At 42.2% G+C, this 17,855-nt stretch overlaps 1 protein-coding gene across 1 annotated transcript in view; it reads right to left on the reverse strand.

Moving 5' to 3' along the window:
• Nucleotides 1-733: 733 nt before the first annotated feature.
• Nucleotides 734-17,855, reverse strand: part of GRM3 (glutamate metabotropic receptor 3) — a 207,537-nt gene continuing 190,415 nt past the window's right edge. Inside the window, exons 5-7 of the mRNA XM_037066140.1 lie at nt 14,415-14,589; nt 9,506-9,574; nt 734-1,251 (exon numbers count right to left, since the gene is read on the reverse strand). Of these exons, the coding sequence (XP_036922035.1) occupies nt 1,178-1,251; nt 9,506-9,574; nt 14,415-14,589 (318 nt within the window). The 3' untranslated portion in view covers nt 734-1,177. The remainder of the gene's footprint in view (nt 1,252-9,505; nt 9,575-14,414; nt 14,590-17,855) is intronic.

Genomic DNA, 17,855 nt, shown 5'->3' on the forward strand with positions numbered 1-17,855 from the left:
GCTTGGCTAAGAATAGTGAGAGTAATTTTTTAATGAAATGATAGGATATTTCCAAGCCAACTTCCTACTAACTAAGCAATTTTTTTGCAAATGAGAGCCATTAAACTTGCTCTGGTATTCAGAATATAGGAACTCCCTTCTTCTTACCTCAGAGCCCTAGCTGGGCAGATTCTATGCTGCTGTGAAGATATGGCTTAAAGAAACCAATGTGTGTCATGTCATCCGGCCACTGAAACGGCCTGCCATTTTTGGTGTCATCAGTCAATTTCTGATCATTGTGATGGTGAAGAAGTCCAGATCCACTCATAACTCTCTAGGGTAACAGTTTGTGTTCAAAGTACATATAATGTTGCCTGGGTGGCTCACTTGGTGGGAGCATTGCCCCGTACACCAGAAGGCTGTGGGTTTGATCCCCAGTCGGGGCACATATGGGAGGCAACAGATGGATGTTTCTCTCTCGCATCGATGCTTCTCTCTGTCTCTCTCTGTCTCTGTATCCCTTGCTCTGTGTGTGTCTTCCCTTTCCACTGTCTTTAAAATCAATAAACGTACCCTTGGGTGAGAATTTTTTAAAAAGTACACATAGCTGTGAACAAAAGCACTGTTAGATAGTTTCTCCCAACATTAAAAGTAGAAATGGTCTGAAGTCAACATATTCAAGTTACCTGAAGCGATTCAAAAAGAACAAATCATTATCCACCATGCTGAAAAACCTTGATGGTTTTATTCTTCATAGCTTTACATTAATACAGATGCTTTTTATTTTGTGCTGAGAAAAACAACCTGTTACACATAATGTAACTTTAATATACAACATAGAAACTCATCCTAAATTAGTTACAACAAGAACCTACAAAAACTTTATAGGAAAAAAAGGTATCTAATATTGCCACCATATTTTTTTTAGTAGACGGACCCTGTCAGACCTTGTCACCAATGCTCAGCTCTGTAAACAAAGGTTCTGTCTATGTTCTGGGGAATCGTTAACAATAGGAGCACTAAAATCAGCCTAAAAAGTCCTAACACATCACTATATACTGTACAATCCTCAAAAATAATTTATTGTACGGTTTCTAAAAAAAGGTACTAAGGTTGTTCTTTTGCTCGGTTTCCATATTCTGGAGCTGCACTTTTGTCTAACAGTCTAAAAACACGAGAACTGAACCGCAATTCACAATCACAGAGAGGAGGTGGTGGAGTCGAGGACTTCCCGCCCATTGCACACTGTTGGGACGTACACGCCCGCAGAGGCTGGAAAACAAAGCAGGACAGAGAATTCCGTGTCAGACAAGTGGGCAACCTGGGCAATGGCATGAATAATACCAGACACTTGTTAAAACTAAGTAAAACATGCATTTTAACTTGGCTTTAGAAAATGCTAAATGATTTAATACTGTCCTAGATCAACTTTCTAAATATGTTCTGCTCTACATTAAAATGCATTCTGGCACAAACCTCCACTGATATCATACCTCTTAAAGGGAGTTGATAAGCATAATCATTGTTGAAAGGAGTCACTTGTGGGTTTAAAATTAATTTTGGCAAAATACATTTTGCAAAATTAGAAGCTCACTGCAAGTTTCTTAAAGATGGTCAAATTAATTACTATTTTCAATACCTTAATCAATTTGGTTCTCTCTGGGCAGGGATGGCTCTTCCATAGTCCCACGAGTCATCTGTGAACTCCACCAGCAGAGAATGGCTTGGCACATTTCTCATGTTCAAGTGAGAACACAAGTGGGGATGAGCTCAGTGAAACCTCTAGCAAGGGCTGATGTACTCACTTCAACTTCATAACAGTCATCAGAAAGGAAGACATTCTCAAAGGGTGATGATCTTGTTCATGACAATAGTGACAGCAGTGTGAGTATTACTATGTATAATCTTTCTTTTTATGGCACTTCGTTTTTCCTAGATACAACTCACAGCTCTTGTTTTGGAGATTTTGTTTTTTATAAGAAAGCTAGGTATAGCTCAGTTATATCTATTTCACCCTTGATGCATTTTTTTTTGTTTGTTTTCTGAATGAGAACACAAGGGAGGAGCCCCATTCTCCCTGGGAGGAAACTATGTAGTCGAGAGAATCAGAGGTAACTCTACATTACCTTTTAGACCTGTTTCTGTCCCATCCCTTGGTCTGTCCATCTGGACATGCTCTGCCCAGAATGAGCTGCTCTTCTTGGCTACCTGACCACAGGGCAGGTCAGACTGACCAGGCAGCTGTCCTGTTCCTCAAGGGCAGACCTCTCACTGAACAATCAGACAAACTAATTTCATGCTAAAGTGTTCATGTCTGATAGTGGAAATATCCTTGCTCCATAACATTGCATTTTTCATAGGCATTTCTTTAGACATGATGGAGAAACCAGTGATGAAGTTTGAGATTCTATGTCATTCAGGGGAGGAGCTTTAGCCATACTTGGGGCACTGAAGTCTTTCAGCAGGCTCACCACCAGGGAAACTGCAGCCTCTCGGTTTTTCATTGGTTACTTGGCCAGGTGTGTGAGAAAACCTATAAGGTCAAGACTGGCTGCCTAAGGTTATGTGGCATCACGTGGCATGCTAACGCTTCTGGAGATGTTTCTCCTTTTATCATTTTTAGGATGCGCTTCAGTTTTCTTTACAATAAGAGCCCACTAGAAGCATATCTTTGGGGGTGGGATGGCATAATGTACATTTCCTGAAGCTTCTACAATGAAGCTGTTTTAACACAGTGTGTGGCAGATAAATACTCGATGTAAAGTGATAGTGATAGTAATTCCAAATGCTAAGAATTTAGCGTATTCTTTACAGGGTTTCTTCATCTACTCTATCTAATTCTAGCTTCATCAAAGTTAGATAAGGCAAGTGAAAGAACAAGGTGAAGTTCAAACCTCGGTTCACTGGAAACTTAGGCGAGCCCTTTGGCTATTTAATGTGTTCTTCCTACATCTTCTTCGTATCCAACTGTCTACTCAACATCTCCGTGTGCATATTTAATAGATATTTCAAATCAAGTGGCCAAAGCGTAACTGTTGATTCCCTAACCTCACCCTGTTTCGTTTTCCTTTCCTCAGGGAATGGTATCACCATCTAGCCAATTACCCAAGCCAAAAGCCTAACATTTGAGCCCCTTGCCCCTTTTCTCTCCTCCCATACCGAACCTGCCACCAGATCCCATCAGCTCTGTGTCCACCTCCAGCTGCTTCTAGCCATGCATCCGCCACCCTGGGCTAGTGCAGTGTTATCTTACTCTTCAAGGCTGTATTAGCCGCCCCCTGCCCCCGGTACCTGTTTCCACTGGGCTTCCCTGTAACACATTCTCTGCAGAGCAGGGAGAGTGCTTTTAAATAAGTTGTTTAAAAATAACTGTACACTTCCGATGGCTTCCCTTTGTGCCCTCCTCCCTCCTCTGGTTTATAAATGCTCGGGTGACGGGGACCATGCCTGTCTTTCTGGGTCCACCTAATTCCATGCCTCCCTCACCTCACCCCCACTCTTATTTTTCCTTTTGTCCTCAAACACAGCATATCTGTTTCTCAACTTCAGGCCTTTGCAGTAGCTGTTGCCACTGCTTGGAATAGTTTTCTTTCTTTTAATTACATGCCTGGCTTTTTATGGTCATCCATATCTGAAATGTCACCTCTTAGAAAAGGTTGTCATCAGGCTCCCTAAAGTAGCCAACTGATTGCTCTGTCACCCAATTTTAAAACTGATTTTTTCCTTGCCCCTTTTTTGGTTGTTGTTGTTAGTGTCTTATGTCTTATACTGTTGACTATAAAACATGTAGGGGGCTCTGCTTGTCTTTTTCATTATTGCTGATCACAGAATATACTTTCTATAAATATTTTCCAAATGATTGTATAAATGGTTGCACTTCAAAGAAGGTGGGGACCAAGGGAAGTTTCCAGAAGGAAATAGTCTTTTAACCTGAAGGAGTGGCCAGCAAATATGAGGCCCGTGGGCCGCCTTGTTTGGGGACAGGTAACCTTTCTGCTTCTTAAGCCCCACTGTGGCATTGACCGTCAACCACCCTTGCAAAGAGAACTGGCTCACGCCACGAGCATCCCCTAGGAGGCATGCTGCCTTTGACATTTTGACTAATCTCGTCATCTTTCCAGGATCAAGTTTTATTACTTCTGTGCAGGGTTTTCATTTTCAGAGATTGAAGAAGAACAGTGAGTCGTGGGGGCAGGTCTAGGAGACCTAGGGACTGGGAAGCTATGCCCCTCTCTGTCTGCCTTGGACCAGTCTGATACCTCTCTCCACCTTCATTTTTAAAGATTGTACCAGAAACCTACTGTGTGATTCCTCATGCTATTTTGGAACTTGCTCAGGATTTGCCTGCTCACTGCATTCTCCTACCTTAATATTGGGTGTATTTTGACTAGGTAGGTAAGAAGTACAGGGACTACAGAGATAGTTCCATAGAAAATTGTCAACCTACAGTTTCAATTAACCTACTAGACATCCGATGGACATCGTTGTGAGGGTTCACCAAACAACATCGAATCATCTACCTGCTTCCTAGACACATTAAAGGGAACACCCCATGTTAGAATGTCCAAACTCTGAGAGGAAGACAGTGTAAATTCAAGGTCTTTTTTACAAGTAATAACAGCAAAAACACCCCAAGACCCTTTCTGCAGTTGTTCCTTCCCTGAGAACTTTTTGGTGTATTGAAGGGAACTGTAGCTTGTATTTTCCTGCTTCTCGTCTACTATTTCATCTGTAGCTTTTGCCAGTGCATTTTATTTTATTATGTAAAAAATACTTGGTTTTGTACATGCTGCTGAATATAGTAGAGGAAATCACTGTTGTATGAGTTCAGTATCTCTATTACTTTGCCTTTCATAAGTATTTCACATACGTCTCCCATATTAGCCCATTTGTTTTTCCCTAAGGCAGTAATAAATATATATGTAAGAGCAAAGTACTTTCATTTTCATATGTGTTTGTGATGAGCTTTTGCTATTATTCTGTGAAATTCTCACAAGATTTTTGAGTGGTGTAAGTTTAGCCCATTTTTTAAAAGTACTACAATCATTCTTTCTGTTCAAAATAAGAGGCTGCAGGCTTATTTTTGGCTTTTCTGGGAGTGGGGGGTGAGGAGAAGCTGTTAGTTGCTCTAGGCTAAGGTGGTGCTTTTTGTTATTCAAAGTGACGGTACTTAAAAAGACCTAGTAAGTTTCACCATTGATCACAAAAGGGCAACTCACACCCATCCAAAAGCACATTTTGCTTCACAGACTAGGTGAGGCATTGGAGATCTGTGGGAGCTTTGTCTTGCACTGTGAAATCCATTTGTCTCCCGCCAGTAATGCTAGGGCTGGCCAGGCTTTGGAGAAAATGGCCTTATTTTCTTCAGGGACTGGGCCCTCAGTCAATGTTAAACATGTTGATTTAATAGATTATTATGGATGCTAAGTGTGTTAGTCAATTTAGTGGCTGAAACTTGGTTCCTGAGAATCACCGTGTTTCTATACCCATGTAATATATCAGCCTTGGAAAAGAAGAAAACAAACATTTAAACAGACATTCCAGTTTATTCCCATCTGTTCCATTTCCTTGCTCCTAGTGACCCTAAATAATTTTTCCCAGTATGTCAGCTTGTTTAGATATTTTAATGCTATGGTCATAGAATCCAGTTTCTACCAGCTGCTTGTTGCCTTGTCTCACTGCTTCATCAGTGAACCTGTTTTCTTATTCTTCACCTTGATTTTACTTGTGTTAGTGCCCCTTGGTCCATGCCAGAAGAAGTTCATCTGCTGATTGATTTATGTTGTCTGGGCGGATGATGACTTTGCTAGCCCAGGTTTGGTGGCCTTACTATGTCAGAGGTTTCACAGTGGAAGACAATATCCATTGTTAACAAACGTGGACTAGATTCTCAGGGTCATGATATTAAGCTGTTAAAAGTAGATTTATGAGACAAGTCACATTCTTTATGATATTGGATAAAAATCTATAGATGGAAATGTGGAGCTGGAAATTAAATGCAAAGGCCTCTCCATTCAGTGATTTATTTCTTGTGAGACAAGATTCATGGAAAGAGGAAATATGGTGTGTACCTTCTTTATCACCCATGATGTGACTTCATTACCTTTTCAACAGAAATTCCATTGGTCTTCCACTAAATCCCTCGATCCCCTGTTGCCACTTCACGCTGTCATGCTTTCCTTCCAGTCACGTTCCTTTATTTTGTCCTCCCTCCCTCAAAAAGTGCAAACCTATGCTGGATATAAGTGATTTATAATTGAAAGGATTCAATCTTTCTTGTATTATTCTAACCTATTCTTCTTGTCTCCTCTTAGTTGTCCAACATCTCTGGTTCCTCCTTTTTCCCATCCAGACGTGTTTTCAGGCAAGGATCAGAGACTCACTCGCCCTGAGGTTCAGACACCTAATATGAGCTGTACGTGCTACTATGTCTAGAGATCCAAGTCCGAAGCCAAAAGTGTTAAACTCTAATAAAATAATGTCAGGCATTTGTTCTTCCATCTAGTGGAGCTAATCTTGTTAGCTTCACTGTCAAATGATGGACAGCCTCTGAACACTTTATTAGCTTTCATTGCTACCACCCTGATTTAAGCCACCAGCATCTGGAGTATGTCATAGCTTCCTGCATGACGTCTCTGGCTGCTTGCTCCTTGTCTTATATTCTGCCTCTACAGCTAAAAGGATAAAAATGGTGCTTTAAAGTCGGCTCATGCCACACCTCTGATGAAACCCATGAGTGTCTTCAGTTACTTTCATAGGAAGGTACGAGTCCTTACAATGACCTCCCAAGTCCTGCATGGTCTGCCCCCTCTCTGTCCTCATCTCTTCTCACGTTCACCCTATTTCTTTCCCTTGAGCCATGTTTGCCTCTGTGATGCTCTTCCCATGTTAGACCTTTACGTTTGCTATTTCCTCTGCCTGGAGTGACTTTCTGCAGTTGTGGACACGACCCCCTTTCTGCATTTCCTTCGTGTCTTTGTTCAGATGTCACCTATCAGAGAACACTTCCTGGGCCACTCTAGAAAACAAAGTAACTCGCTCTACTCCCAGGACACCTTATTTGTCTATGCCTCGTATTAATTTCTTCATTTCACTTATTGCCACCTGATACAATAAGTATTACTGGTTTTCTGACTGTGCGCCACCGTACCTAATTATAATGTATACACCATGAGTGCCTGGTTTATTTGTTTTGTTCAATATCACATCCTTAGGGCTGAGACAGGAGTGTCTTCAATGAATGAGTGAGTTACCCATCAATTTGATCACATTTACTTGTTAAGGATCCCTCTCTTAAAGTCTCTGAGTTTACTCCAGGTAGGGAAGACATCTTTAAAAACGTTTTCCACATGGTAGGGATTTTGTGGTAGAAGCACACAGGTATCTCCATTTTTGGATATTAGTCATAGAATTTCACTTAAACAAAATGAGAAGACAGTAGGAAGGAGAAATGCTATAGCATAAACTGACATCAGGCATCGTTGCTTGAAGATACTGATCATCTGAAGTCAATGTATGGGCAGTATTTGTTTATCAACAGAGTTCCATTTTAATGAACATATCTTCATGGTTCTGACCATGGGACCACGTTCCCAAAAGCATTAATACATTTGGGGTTACAGTGAAATGCATATGACTATAGGTATCTCTCCTACGATACTGAACTCTGGTTTAGGAACCCCTTTGAGCTATTGAGTTTATACTACACTCAGATGTATGGGACAGAAGGGGAAATTGTACAATGTCATCTAACTTGAGAAAAAGGTACTTGCTTTTAAAGAACTATTTAAATGGGAGAAATATCTTTGATATAAACATTTAGCTGGTCACCATTAACAATATTCCTTTGTCTTTATCAAATCACATTTTCTGAGAAACTTTGTGGGTTGCCCCTCTGGAATACCGCACCTTCTCTGTGCGCAGCCTGGGTGTGGGGACCACTGAGGGGGCAGACGGACATGATGTATGTCGCTGAACTCCCTGGCGTAGGCTTTTTCAGAGGAATGAAAATCTGCACCTATGCTGGCAGAACGAGCTGCTGTCACGTAGAGCACCGAAGGGGAAAGCTATGGACTTAAGGAAAAAATCATTGAATTTGCAGATGCTAAGATTCTCATTGTCAATAATCTCTGCCATGAATTTTGTAGCTGAGCTGAGGCAGAAAATCCAGAGAGGCCAGAGGATCCTTGGAGCACATTTGAGAGTTTGATCTATGACTTCAGTTATCAACTTCCATAAAGTATTTAGTAGACAGGGCCCAGTTTTCTCATCTAGAAACGTGGTTATTAGAATCAATGGTCTGTGGCCTTTCTTCCAGCTCCGGACTCTGTGGTCACTATTAGTAAGGAAGGTGGGTTATAGTTGCTTGGGGAAAATCAGCAAAATACTAGAGGTAAAGAGAAAGTGATTTAAAAGTTACAGAGGAACGGTTGTGAGACAGGTACAGTGGAAACATTAAATGGAAGGAAGGAGAGGTATTGAACATTACATCGTTAATATACGTAGGGTTACCTGTTACAGCTGTCTGTTCTTCCTCCCTCAGTGGGGTAAGGAACGAAAGCTAATGAAATGCGATTCCCAGGAATGCTGTGGACGTTCACTTCCACAGGGAAAATGGGTTGACGTGTTTCAGATTCAGATGATCTGGGTGTATTCAGTCTGGAAGCAGATGTGCTTAACTCGCTGAATACTCCGGGCTCCCTCTGCACTGGCCAGTGAGAATTTATGTGTATAACATACCTACGCCTGACTGACAGTCAGTCATTCAGCCCGTGTTGCCAAATAACTTGCTAATTAATTCACTTGGCCAGGGAGCACACAGTGCCATTCTGGGACTCCCTGAACTGTAAAGTGCAGGCGTATTGTGCTGTTTTTCTGGACTGGCACTATAAAGGAGAAAAAATTCTGGCTTGAAACATGGCCTGCCCTCTCCTAACTGGGGTGTCTTCCACAGCCTGACCATTGGTAAATGTGAAGTCTGTCCTCAGGTGCTTGCTTTCCGATGCTGTCGCTCTGTAGAAAAGTATACTGTGCCTCTCAAAGACTGTTCCCTTGGCCTTTTTCTATTACTGATTTTTTGATAATGTGAAAATCCTTTGTAATAAAGAATGATTCTATTCATCGAGCAGTTCACCCATTACCACCTAGACAAGCGACTTCCTGCACAAGGTTTTGGCAGAGGCAATCAATCCCCATGTGCCTATGGCTCCTTGAGGACCTGACTTTGGGCATCGTTACAGCGGAAGCCTCCTGGCTGATCTCACTGGTAATGACATACCTGTATCTGAACGATTGCCGTGAACAAGAGAATCACACACCGCCATAGCAGATAGCCTGTATATATGATAGCTCTGAAGACCCCTGGGCACACACTGCATTTCCCACCTCCTTCTCCCCGGTCTATGCTTATACAAACCTGTAGCAGTGACAGCAACAGTCTGATCTGCGTGGGTCCTATGCGGGTTTTAGGTATAACGTCACATGCACATCCAGTTTGTACCTTCAAAATGAATGTGGTTCTACTTACATTCACAGCATCCCTTCTTCGTTGCCTGTCTGTGGGAACCGGCTCTGGGAAGCCCCTTTGCTTCTAAAGCTGAACACAATAAAGAATGACCTCTTTTCTTTCATATCCAGTTACAAAGAATGTTTGCTTATGTGTGTGGGTGTGAGAGCGGCATTACACGCTTGAGTTTAGGACTTTTTGGTCTCTGAGTTATACTGCTGTTGGAAGGAGCATTCCCAGTTTCAGTCAATGTTTTTTGAGCAGCCAGGTGCTTCTGTGCCATAAATACCTTGTCTGGAGGGTTCTGGAGGGAGCTGGGGAAATAACTGCACAGGGATGTGGCTACTGGCGTCATGAAGCAAAGGATGTAATTCAAAATACCTCGTCCTCTTTGAGCCCCATGCCTGTATCCTCTTTGAGGGTCATCGAAGAAGCCCTCCTTGCTCTGCACTGATACCACTGAATAAAGCAGACAGGATGGTTTAGACTGAGGTCCTCAAAATGTACTCCTCGGATCACTTCCATTGAACCAGCAGGGGTATCTGTTACAAACCATATTTCTTTTGCCCCAGACTATATGAATCAGTATAGTTATGAGTGGGGCTTGAGAATCTCTACTTCAAACAGTTTTCTTTTAAATTTTATTTATTTTTTAGAGAGAGGGGAAGGGAGGGAGAAAGGGAGAGAAACACTGATGTGAGAGAGAAATATGATTTGGTTGCTTCTCGTATGTGCCCCAACCAGGGACCAAAACCAGGGACCAAACCTGCAAGCTAGGCATGTGCCCTGACTGGGAATTGAACTCATGACCTTTCGCTTTTCAGGATGACACCTGACCAACTGAGCCACCCCAGTCAGTGCAAAATTTTTTTTTAATTTTTTGTACATAAATATTTTTTTGTACATAAGTTATTGGCCCATATGTATACTTAATGGAGAAAAGTTCATGTTTCCTTTATATTTATTATTCTGACTCTCACTGTGTATGGTTAATAAGACCTAACTGCAATTATTCCTGTTTGGCATCCAGCACTATGTAAATATTTCTCAAAGGGTGAGTTTTCCAAGATATCTTTAACCATGTTCTTTCCTCCAGGGCTGCCTCTGAGTTTGGTCATGATTTCCATCTTTTTGGAGCTACAGCTCAGCTTTAGAAATGCAGTGCCCATACCCTGTCTGCTGTCAGCCACTGTAGGGGCTGCCAGAGAGCTCGCCTGGGCTCTGGGGTGATGTGGTCCGCCCACTGCTTTCCTGCCAGAGAATTAACTGGGAATTAATGTGGCTGCCTCTAAAGTCTAGGTGACTTGTAGCATTGCATAGGATTAAGTGTGTGTCAAGTTGCTGTAATCCCTGGTAAGAGTGTAGTTCTGATTTAGTTTAGGGTTTGAAGACCATTTCATAACAAAAAATGGCCACAGATTCTTTGAGAGGTGGAGCCCCCTGACATCTGGGCAGGCTCTGTCATGCTCTCTGCGATCCCATGTGGCAAGGTGCTCCCCCACCGAAGTATCAAGCCTGAGACTGGAAGCTCCGTGGACCCTCCAGCCCAGGTCAGTCTCAGCTGGTACTGCAGAAGGATGCTAGTCCGGGCCTCACGGGCACGTGAACTGCCCAGCCTAGTCCTGCCTGAATTCCTGACCTGCAGAATCGTGAGAGGTAATAAAAAGGTTGTTGTTATAAGCCACTAAATTTAGGGAATGTTTGCTCTTGAGAATAGATTGCTGTTGAGTGAGTGGGGAAGGGGAGTTTTTTTGTTTTTTTTTTTTTTACCTCAGGAGAGAGTTCACCATACAACCGGCAGATATATCGGTAACAACAACCTAATACAGTAAAACACCCGCACAGTACTTGCTGGAAGAACGTACGCGATGGAAGACGTATGCTTTGCCTAATGAATTCAGAGCAGTTGAAGGATTCTTCTTGATTTATAAAACAACATACTTGACAGTATTTAGGGGGGAAATGAATATAAATTGAGCTGAATATATAATGGAGGAACCAGGCCTTGAGGTATTAAACAGTTGCTTAAATTTTTACCACAGTTGGCCAGTAATGTGTTCACACATAGAACTAGGTCTCACGGAGCATGGCGTCGTGCTCCTTGGACTGCAGTGCACAGCCGCGGGTGTTTCCACTGCACCTGGGACACATATGCAAACTCCAGGGCAAACGTAGCGAAATACTGCTTACCCTTCTCACATTATAATGTGCTCTAAGATATTTTATCTATTTGCTGGCCAAGTGTACTGAATAAATTTCATGACCCATTAATAGATTATATCCTACAGGATGAAAAACACCGCACTAGACACTTAGCTTGACAGAATCAGGGATTCCGTCCTGTTCACCACTGTTGTGCAGAGATGCTCAGAAAATTCTGGTGTGTTGACGGTGCCCCAGTATTTAGTGAATGAATTTTATGACAGTACTTCCAGTTTATTAAGAGGAAAGCGTGTCAATCACAACTGTGGAACGCTAGTGTCAACTCTTGAGTCATTTTATGTCTTTGAGTGTGACTTCTCTGTTTTCTCACCTACAGAATGGAATTTGTGATGTCTAGTACTCAGGGGATAAAATAAGCCCGCAAATATAAAACCATTTTGAATTAAAGATATAATATTATAAATCAGAAATAAATGTATTTGTTACTTACGCACTTTGAAATCTCTAGAGATATCACATAAATACTCCCCTTTGTTACTTTAATAACACCGCTAATTTGATTAGACAAAGACTGCTGAAGAATGAGGTCTGAATTTAGACTTTTTAAATAAAAATTATTTAAAATTTTACTGAGTAGGCAAAACAGTTATAAAATGGGCTGGGTAGTCGCCTAGCTTGAAGTACCTATGGGGAGATTAGCATACTGAGTAAAGCTTAAACAGGCCCATTGTGGTCAAAGTAAATTGTATTTGTGTAAATGAATATTTGTGAAGAGAGGCGTGGTTGGGATAAAGTGCCCTTGTTATACCTTCAGAAATGTATTCCTGTCTATGTATTAGAAAAATGCCACCATTTCTAAATCACTGAGGTTTGGATGTATGATATTTTGAATCATGTCTGTGGAATACTTATAGCCTTTGCTAAATTGTTATGGTAACAACCAAGAGCTCTGAGATATCAGCAAGATTTTTTATTTTACCAGGGGTAAATCTGCTGCACAGGCTCGGGTAACCTTCCCTGTAAAGCTTACCAGGTACCAAGCCTCATGGGACTTTCCCTAGCTTGTATTCTGGGTGAGGTAGCATGATATAGTAGTTTGGTACACGGGCTTTGAAATCAGAAAAACCGACTTTAAATTCTGGTTCTGCCCTGTTCAATATGTGTGACTCTGGGTAGATTTCTTTATCTCAAAGAGTTGTGAGCTTAGAATGAGGTACAGCAGGCACACACATATATGAAGTATTTAACACAAAGCCCAGCACATAGAAAACATTCAATGAATGCTAGTTCTTGTCAGGTGCTGTTGTTATTGTTAGTCATTGCCACTTCTTTCTTGTTTGAACTAGCTAGCTGTTAGAGCTGGGCCTCTAGGAAGGAGATTTGTTTGCTTAAGAAATAAGCAGGTTTCTTGAGGATCCAAGGAAAATTGCACGTTTTACCATATTCTGATAGTCAACCATGTGATGCCTGGAAATTAAGTTGAAAATACAGTAACGTCCCGTCTGGATAGCAGCGCTCAGCCAAGGACCGATGTATCCGGCGCATCACTGAACATGGACCAGTCATCAGTCTTTCCTTTGTTTGCTGGGGGAAGGGCTGCCCACTTCAGTTTCATACTTCACAGAGAAACTGGGGCACTAATGTGATTGCTCACTCTGTGATGCTGAGCTATTTTGAAGTATCCTCTCTAATTGACTTGAGGCAAAATTGTGAAGTAGTCATTTGTCTCTGTCACTCAGTCCTTCCTCCTCCCCTGGCTCCACTCAGTCCTTCCTCCTCCCCTGGCTCCACTCTCCCTCCCCCCTCATCCTTCTATCTGTGAATTCCTTCTCCTTTGTATCACAGATGAGCTGAAAAATGGCTCAAAGGGTTGTCCCTTTTAGGGACAGTTGTGCTTCAGAGGATGCGGAAGAATTAAACAAATGCTTTTCTAAGGATAGTGTTTCAGATATTGCAGGCCAGTCGGAGACAGATTTTGGGGGAGTTATGCGGGTAAGCCTTCAGTTCAAAGGGCCTTCTCAGCTGGTTCTCAGCTGAAAAAACACTGTGGCACTGCAATAGAGGAAAATCTATCGCAGCATTTTCCAAGGTGTGGTCCATGGGATGTTAGTTGGTTTAACTATTATCAGATACTTTTAAGAGACTCTGCCAATGACCAAGTTAAAAAGGCTTATTTGATGTAGAGATTCTCAAAACTTAACAGGCTCAGGTTAAAAGGGGTGCTTTGAACTTCTAAGGGGTATTTAGGATGTAGCATTTTTTCATCTTATTTGATTATCTATCCCCCTCTTTTAATTTCTCACGGAGCAACTTCAGCATTTGTGTGACACAGAGCATACTTTGCAGAGCCCAACCTAGTCCACCTCTCTAGGACAATGAGTAAACTGAGGCAGGGAACAATAAAGCAATGTGCTCACAGTTACCTATTGAGCTGACTGCAGAGGCAGGACCAGAAAGTGGACTCTCTGACTCCAGGACATGCTCAAAAGTCCTTCTTGCTGTTCCAGATTTAATATATGTCTTCCCTGCTGGATAGGGTACTGCCAAGCAGGACCTTTCACCCTTCTGCTCATCTCTGTATCCCTAGCACCTAGCACAGTACCTGGTGCTTAGTGATTGAACCAGTACTTATTTAAATTGAATTGAGATTGTTCACGGGGATGAGCACATGTTGTCTGTTCCTCTCTATGTCCACTCCTTCCCCTCCCAGCTTGCTCCCTATTACAATGCTACGTGTGAAGGGGTGAGGGCCAAGTTCTGTACTTACACTGAGAATAAGTGGTCCCACTTCCACTGACGCTGAATCTGTTGAGGTGCAGTCTGTGTGTAACCACATTCTTCTGGGGTTGGAACAGGACGATGTGCACCTTGGGTGCAAATAGACAGCCCAGGACCACAAAGCCGCTTAGGCTAACGGATATGCACATGGTTGTCGTCTGCACCTGCAAGAATAAGTTGCCCAGTTAAGTGTCTGGCTGCAAATTCTTTCAGGAGGCCAGCTAAAAAGAGCACTGAAAAAAAGACCAAATTAAAAATCCCAAATTATCCACAGTTCTGTTCTTATTATAAACAGACCAATGCAGTAATTATATTGGATCTGCCAAGTTTGAGATGTTTGTGGAAATGCTGCTTAGGATTTGTAAGCAAACACTATTAATGTTGGGTGCTCCTGAGTGCTTGCCAGGACTTCACGTTGATTTTCATGTTTTGTTGGCCTTTTTCTTTATGTTTGTATAAAGACATTTCTGCAGTCCTGGCCAGGTAGCTCAGTTGGTTGGAGCATCATCCTGTAGACCAGAAGGCTGTAGGTTCAATTCCTGGTCAGGACAGATTCCTAGGTTGCACATTCAATCCCCAGTCTGGATGTGCACGGGAGGCAACCAATTGATGTTTTTTTTTCTCTCTCTCTCCCCTCCTCTCTGTTTAAAATCAATAAGCATATCCTTGGGTGAGGACTGTTTTTTTAAAGACACCACCTCTGCACAATCAGTGAATTCAGAACCTTAAATAGGAAAATGCTGATCTTCAATGATGAAGATCAGATTGCTGATGGTATCAGTCAGTTTGGCTTGTTTGAGGTTCAGAATATTAGGAACAAATTCGGGCCTTTTACATTTTCCTAACTCTCATGCTGGGAACTCTGCCTATTAGATCCTAGTTTTCCTAGTCAATATTGGGGGAGACACTATCAACTTTCTTCTGGGGCACCTATTTTCTTAATTACTTCATTGGCATCTCTCTGGAATTTTGATACATCAGATACTCGCTGATGTTTTTTGTTCTCTGGCTCTGACAGATAAATTTCACTCTACACCCATCTCTGACAGATGACTTTCACTTTCTCTCTCTTTGCTTCCCCTGAAAGTGTACCTCAGCACTAGGCTTTATCACCTCTGCTTTCTATTCCCTTGCTGTTACTCTTCACCCCGATTTCGTCATTAGTCCTGGCTTCAGCTCTCACGGAATTTTTTTTGGAAAAGCCCCAAATTGGATTCTACATATTTTATCACTTTCAGTGCTGAAAAATGGAAATTAATGATTTCTCCTGTAGCTATGGTAAACCCTAGAGTAATTTTAGATTTCTTTTTTCTTTTTCCCCCAGACAATGCTATTACCAGAAAACAGAATTCCTTATAACTTTAAGTGTCCAACTTTCTTCTTTAATCAAGGAAAGCTGGAAGACTGAACAGTGACCTGGAGAAGGCACATAACTTTAGAAGGCTTCATTCTGCTTTTGATAAAGAAACAATTCAGTTTGCACTTATAGCATAATTCTGCAGACTCTAGTTTTTCCATCTATCTATCTCTATCTATCTTCTATCTATCTATCTATCATCTATCTATCTATCTATCTATCTTTTCCCTCACCCTGGGACATTTTTTCATTGCTTTCTAGAGAGAGAAAGGAAGGGAGAGAAAGAAACACTGATGCAAGAGAGAAACATTGATTGCCTTCTGCGTGCACCTGGACGGGGATTGCACTCACCTGGACTAGGGATGGAGCACGCAGCTTTGTTATGTGCCCTAACTGGGAATCAAACCCGAAAACCTTTTTCTTATGGGAAGTCACTCCAACTGACTGAGCCTCGACAGCCAGGGCTAGTTTTACTTTAAATCACAGGTGGCAAACAGAAGCCCTGCAGGCTGTGTCCAGCCCTCCACCTGTTTTATCCAGCTCAGCACCTTGTTTTTACCCAGTGGCAGCGCCGAGCTCTCACTTAACTGTTAAAGAGTAGTTACATTTATACAATCCTAAAGTTACATTCAGCCCTTTGAAGGCAACTGCGAGGCTGAGGTGGCCCCTGGTAAAAGTGAGTTTGACACCCCTGCTTTAAACGCTCACAACATCCTTAGTATTTTAAAGCACTTGTCTCCCTTAGCCAGTCCAGTGTCCTCTAACTTGGCCCTAAGTGGCAAGCTCTTTTTTTTTCTTTTGTCAACTTCTCAGAAGAGACTCTACCATCCATGATGTAAAAACCTTGATAAATCATATCTGTATTATTTACAGTAAGTCCAATTCCTGGCATAACTTGTTTTTCTTACATACATGTATAATATGATAGTAGAACTGTACTCTTCCTGACTTAGTTTTGGCTGTTGAGCCAATATGAGAGATGACAGATATCAGAGTGAGCGTGAAATAAGTTCAAATGTACAAATGTTCCAGGAAACCTTTTCTGAAATGTTTCTGTAAGACTTTAAAAGGACAGAGGAAAAGAGGCTTTTATGAGGGAAATGTACTGAAAAAACTGTGCTGTGTGTACTAAACCCTTCCAATCATTGGTAGGGGAGTCGGGGGTCGGGGGGCGCTGTGCCTAGTTCATCAGGTAAATGCTAGGGAGATTTAGAGATTTCTTGCCATTCACAGAAAGTTTGATGTTTTTCTGCAGGAGGGGGATGCCCTCTGGCTTGGGGCCTGATTCCTGTCATAGAAATCTAGAAGGTAAGAAAAGCTAATTACCTTTGGAGAGAGCACAGGGACTTGCTCCTTCATGGTAAGAATTTAGCAAAGCAAAGGATATGTGAGTGGTATTCATGGACAAGACATTGAGCCACACTGTAAATAGCCACCATGGGTAGGCCCAAGCTCACGAGGAGGAGCCTGGAGCTCTTCACAGGGAGAAACTGGAGGCCATGTACAGAGCTGGTGTGCTGGGGCTGAGGGAGGAAGGGGATGATGGGAAACCTGTGGAGATCACATGAAAACACCCTTTAACCACCTTCCAGGTATTCTGAGGCTGTGTCTTTAACCACTGTGGACTTAGAGATGATAAAACCGGCCAGCCCCAGAAGAACAGTCCTACTTCTTCCTTATCCCTCTTTAACCAGGGCTGAGAGGGAAATAGCGACTAGTAGACTGGGGAGGGTGAGCAGGAGAAAGGAGGAGCCAACCACTACAAGCTCTCAGCCAGGGGCAGACCAGACTCTGGGAGAAAATCTTATTTAATGGCAAGTTAAGATATGGCTTTGAGAACTACGTAGGATTAAGCATTTACATGTCCCACTGGACATGATAGTAGGACTGTATGTCATCTAAGAAGACAAAAACTCATAGGCCTACCATGGTTGTGAGCATTTTCATTCATTGCTCTATCCCCAGCACCAGAATGGAAACCAGTAGCAAACATGTTGACCAAGTTGAATGGTTAACCAAGCAATAAATAGTGATCCATGTTATTGCCTATAATAGGAGGATTTATTGCCTATA

The sequence above is a fragment of the Sturnira hondurensis genome, unplaced genomic scaffold, assembly GCF_014824575.4.
Source record: "Sturnira hondurensis isolate 20B ecotype Veracruz unplaced genomic scaffold, ASM1482457v3 Scaffold0016462, whole genome shotgun sequence".
Lineage (NCBI taxonomy): Eukaryota > Metazoa > Chordata > Mammalia > Chiroptera > Phyllostomidae > Sturnira > Sturnira hondurensis.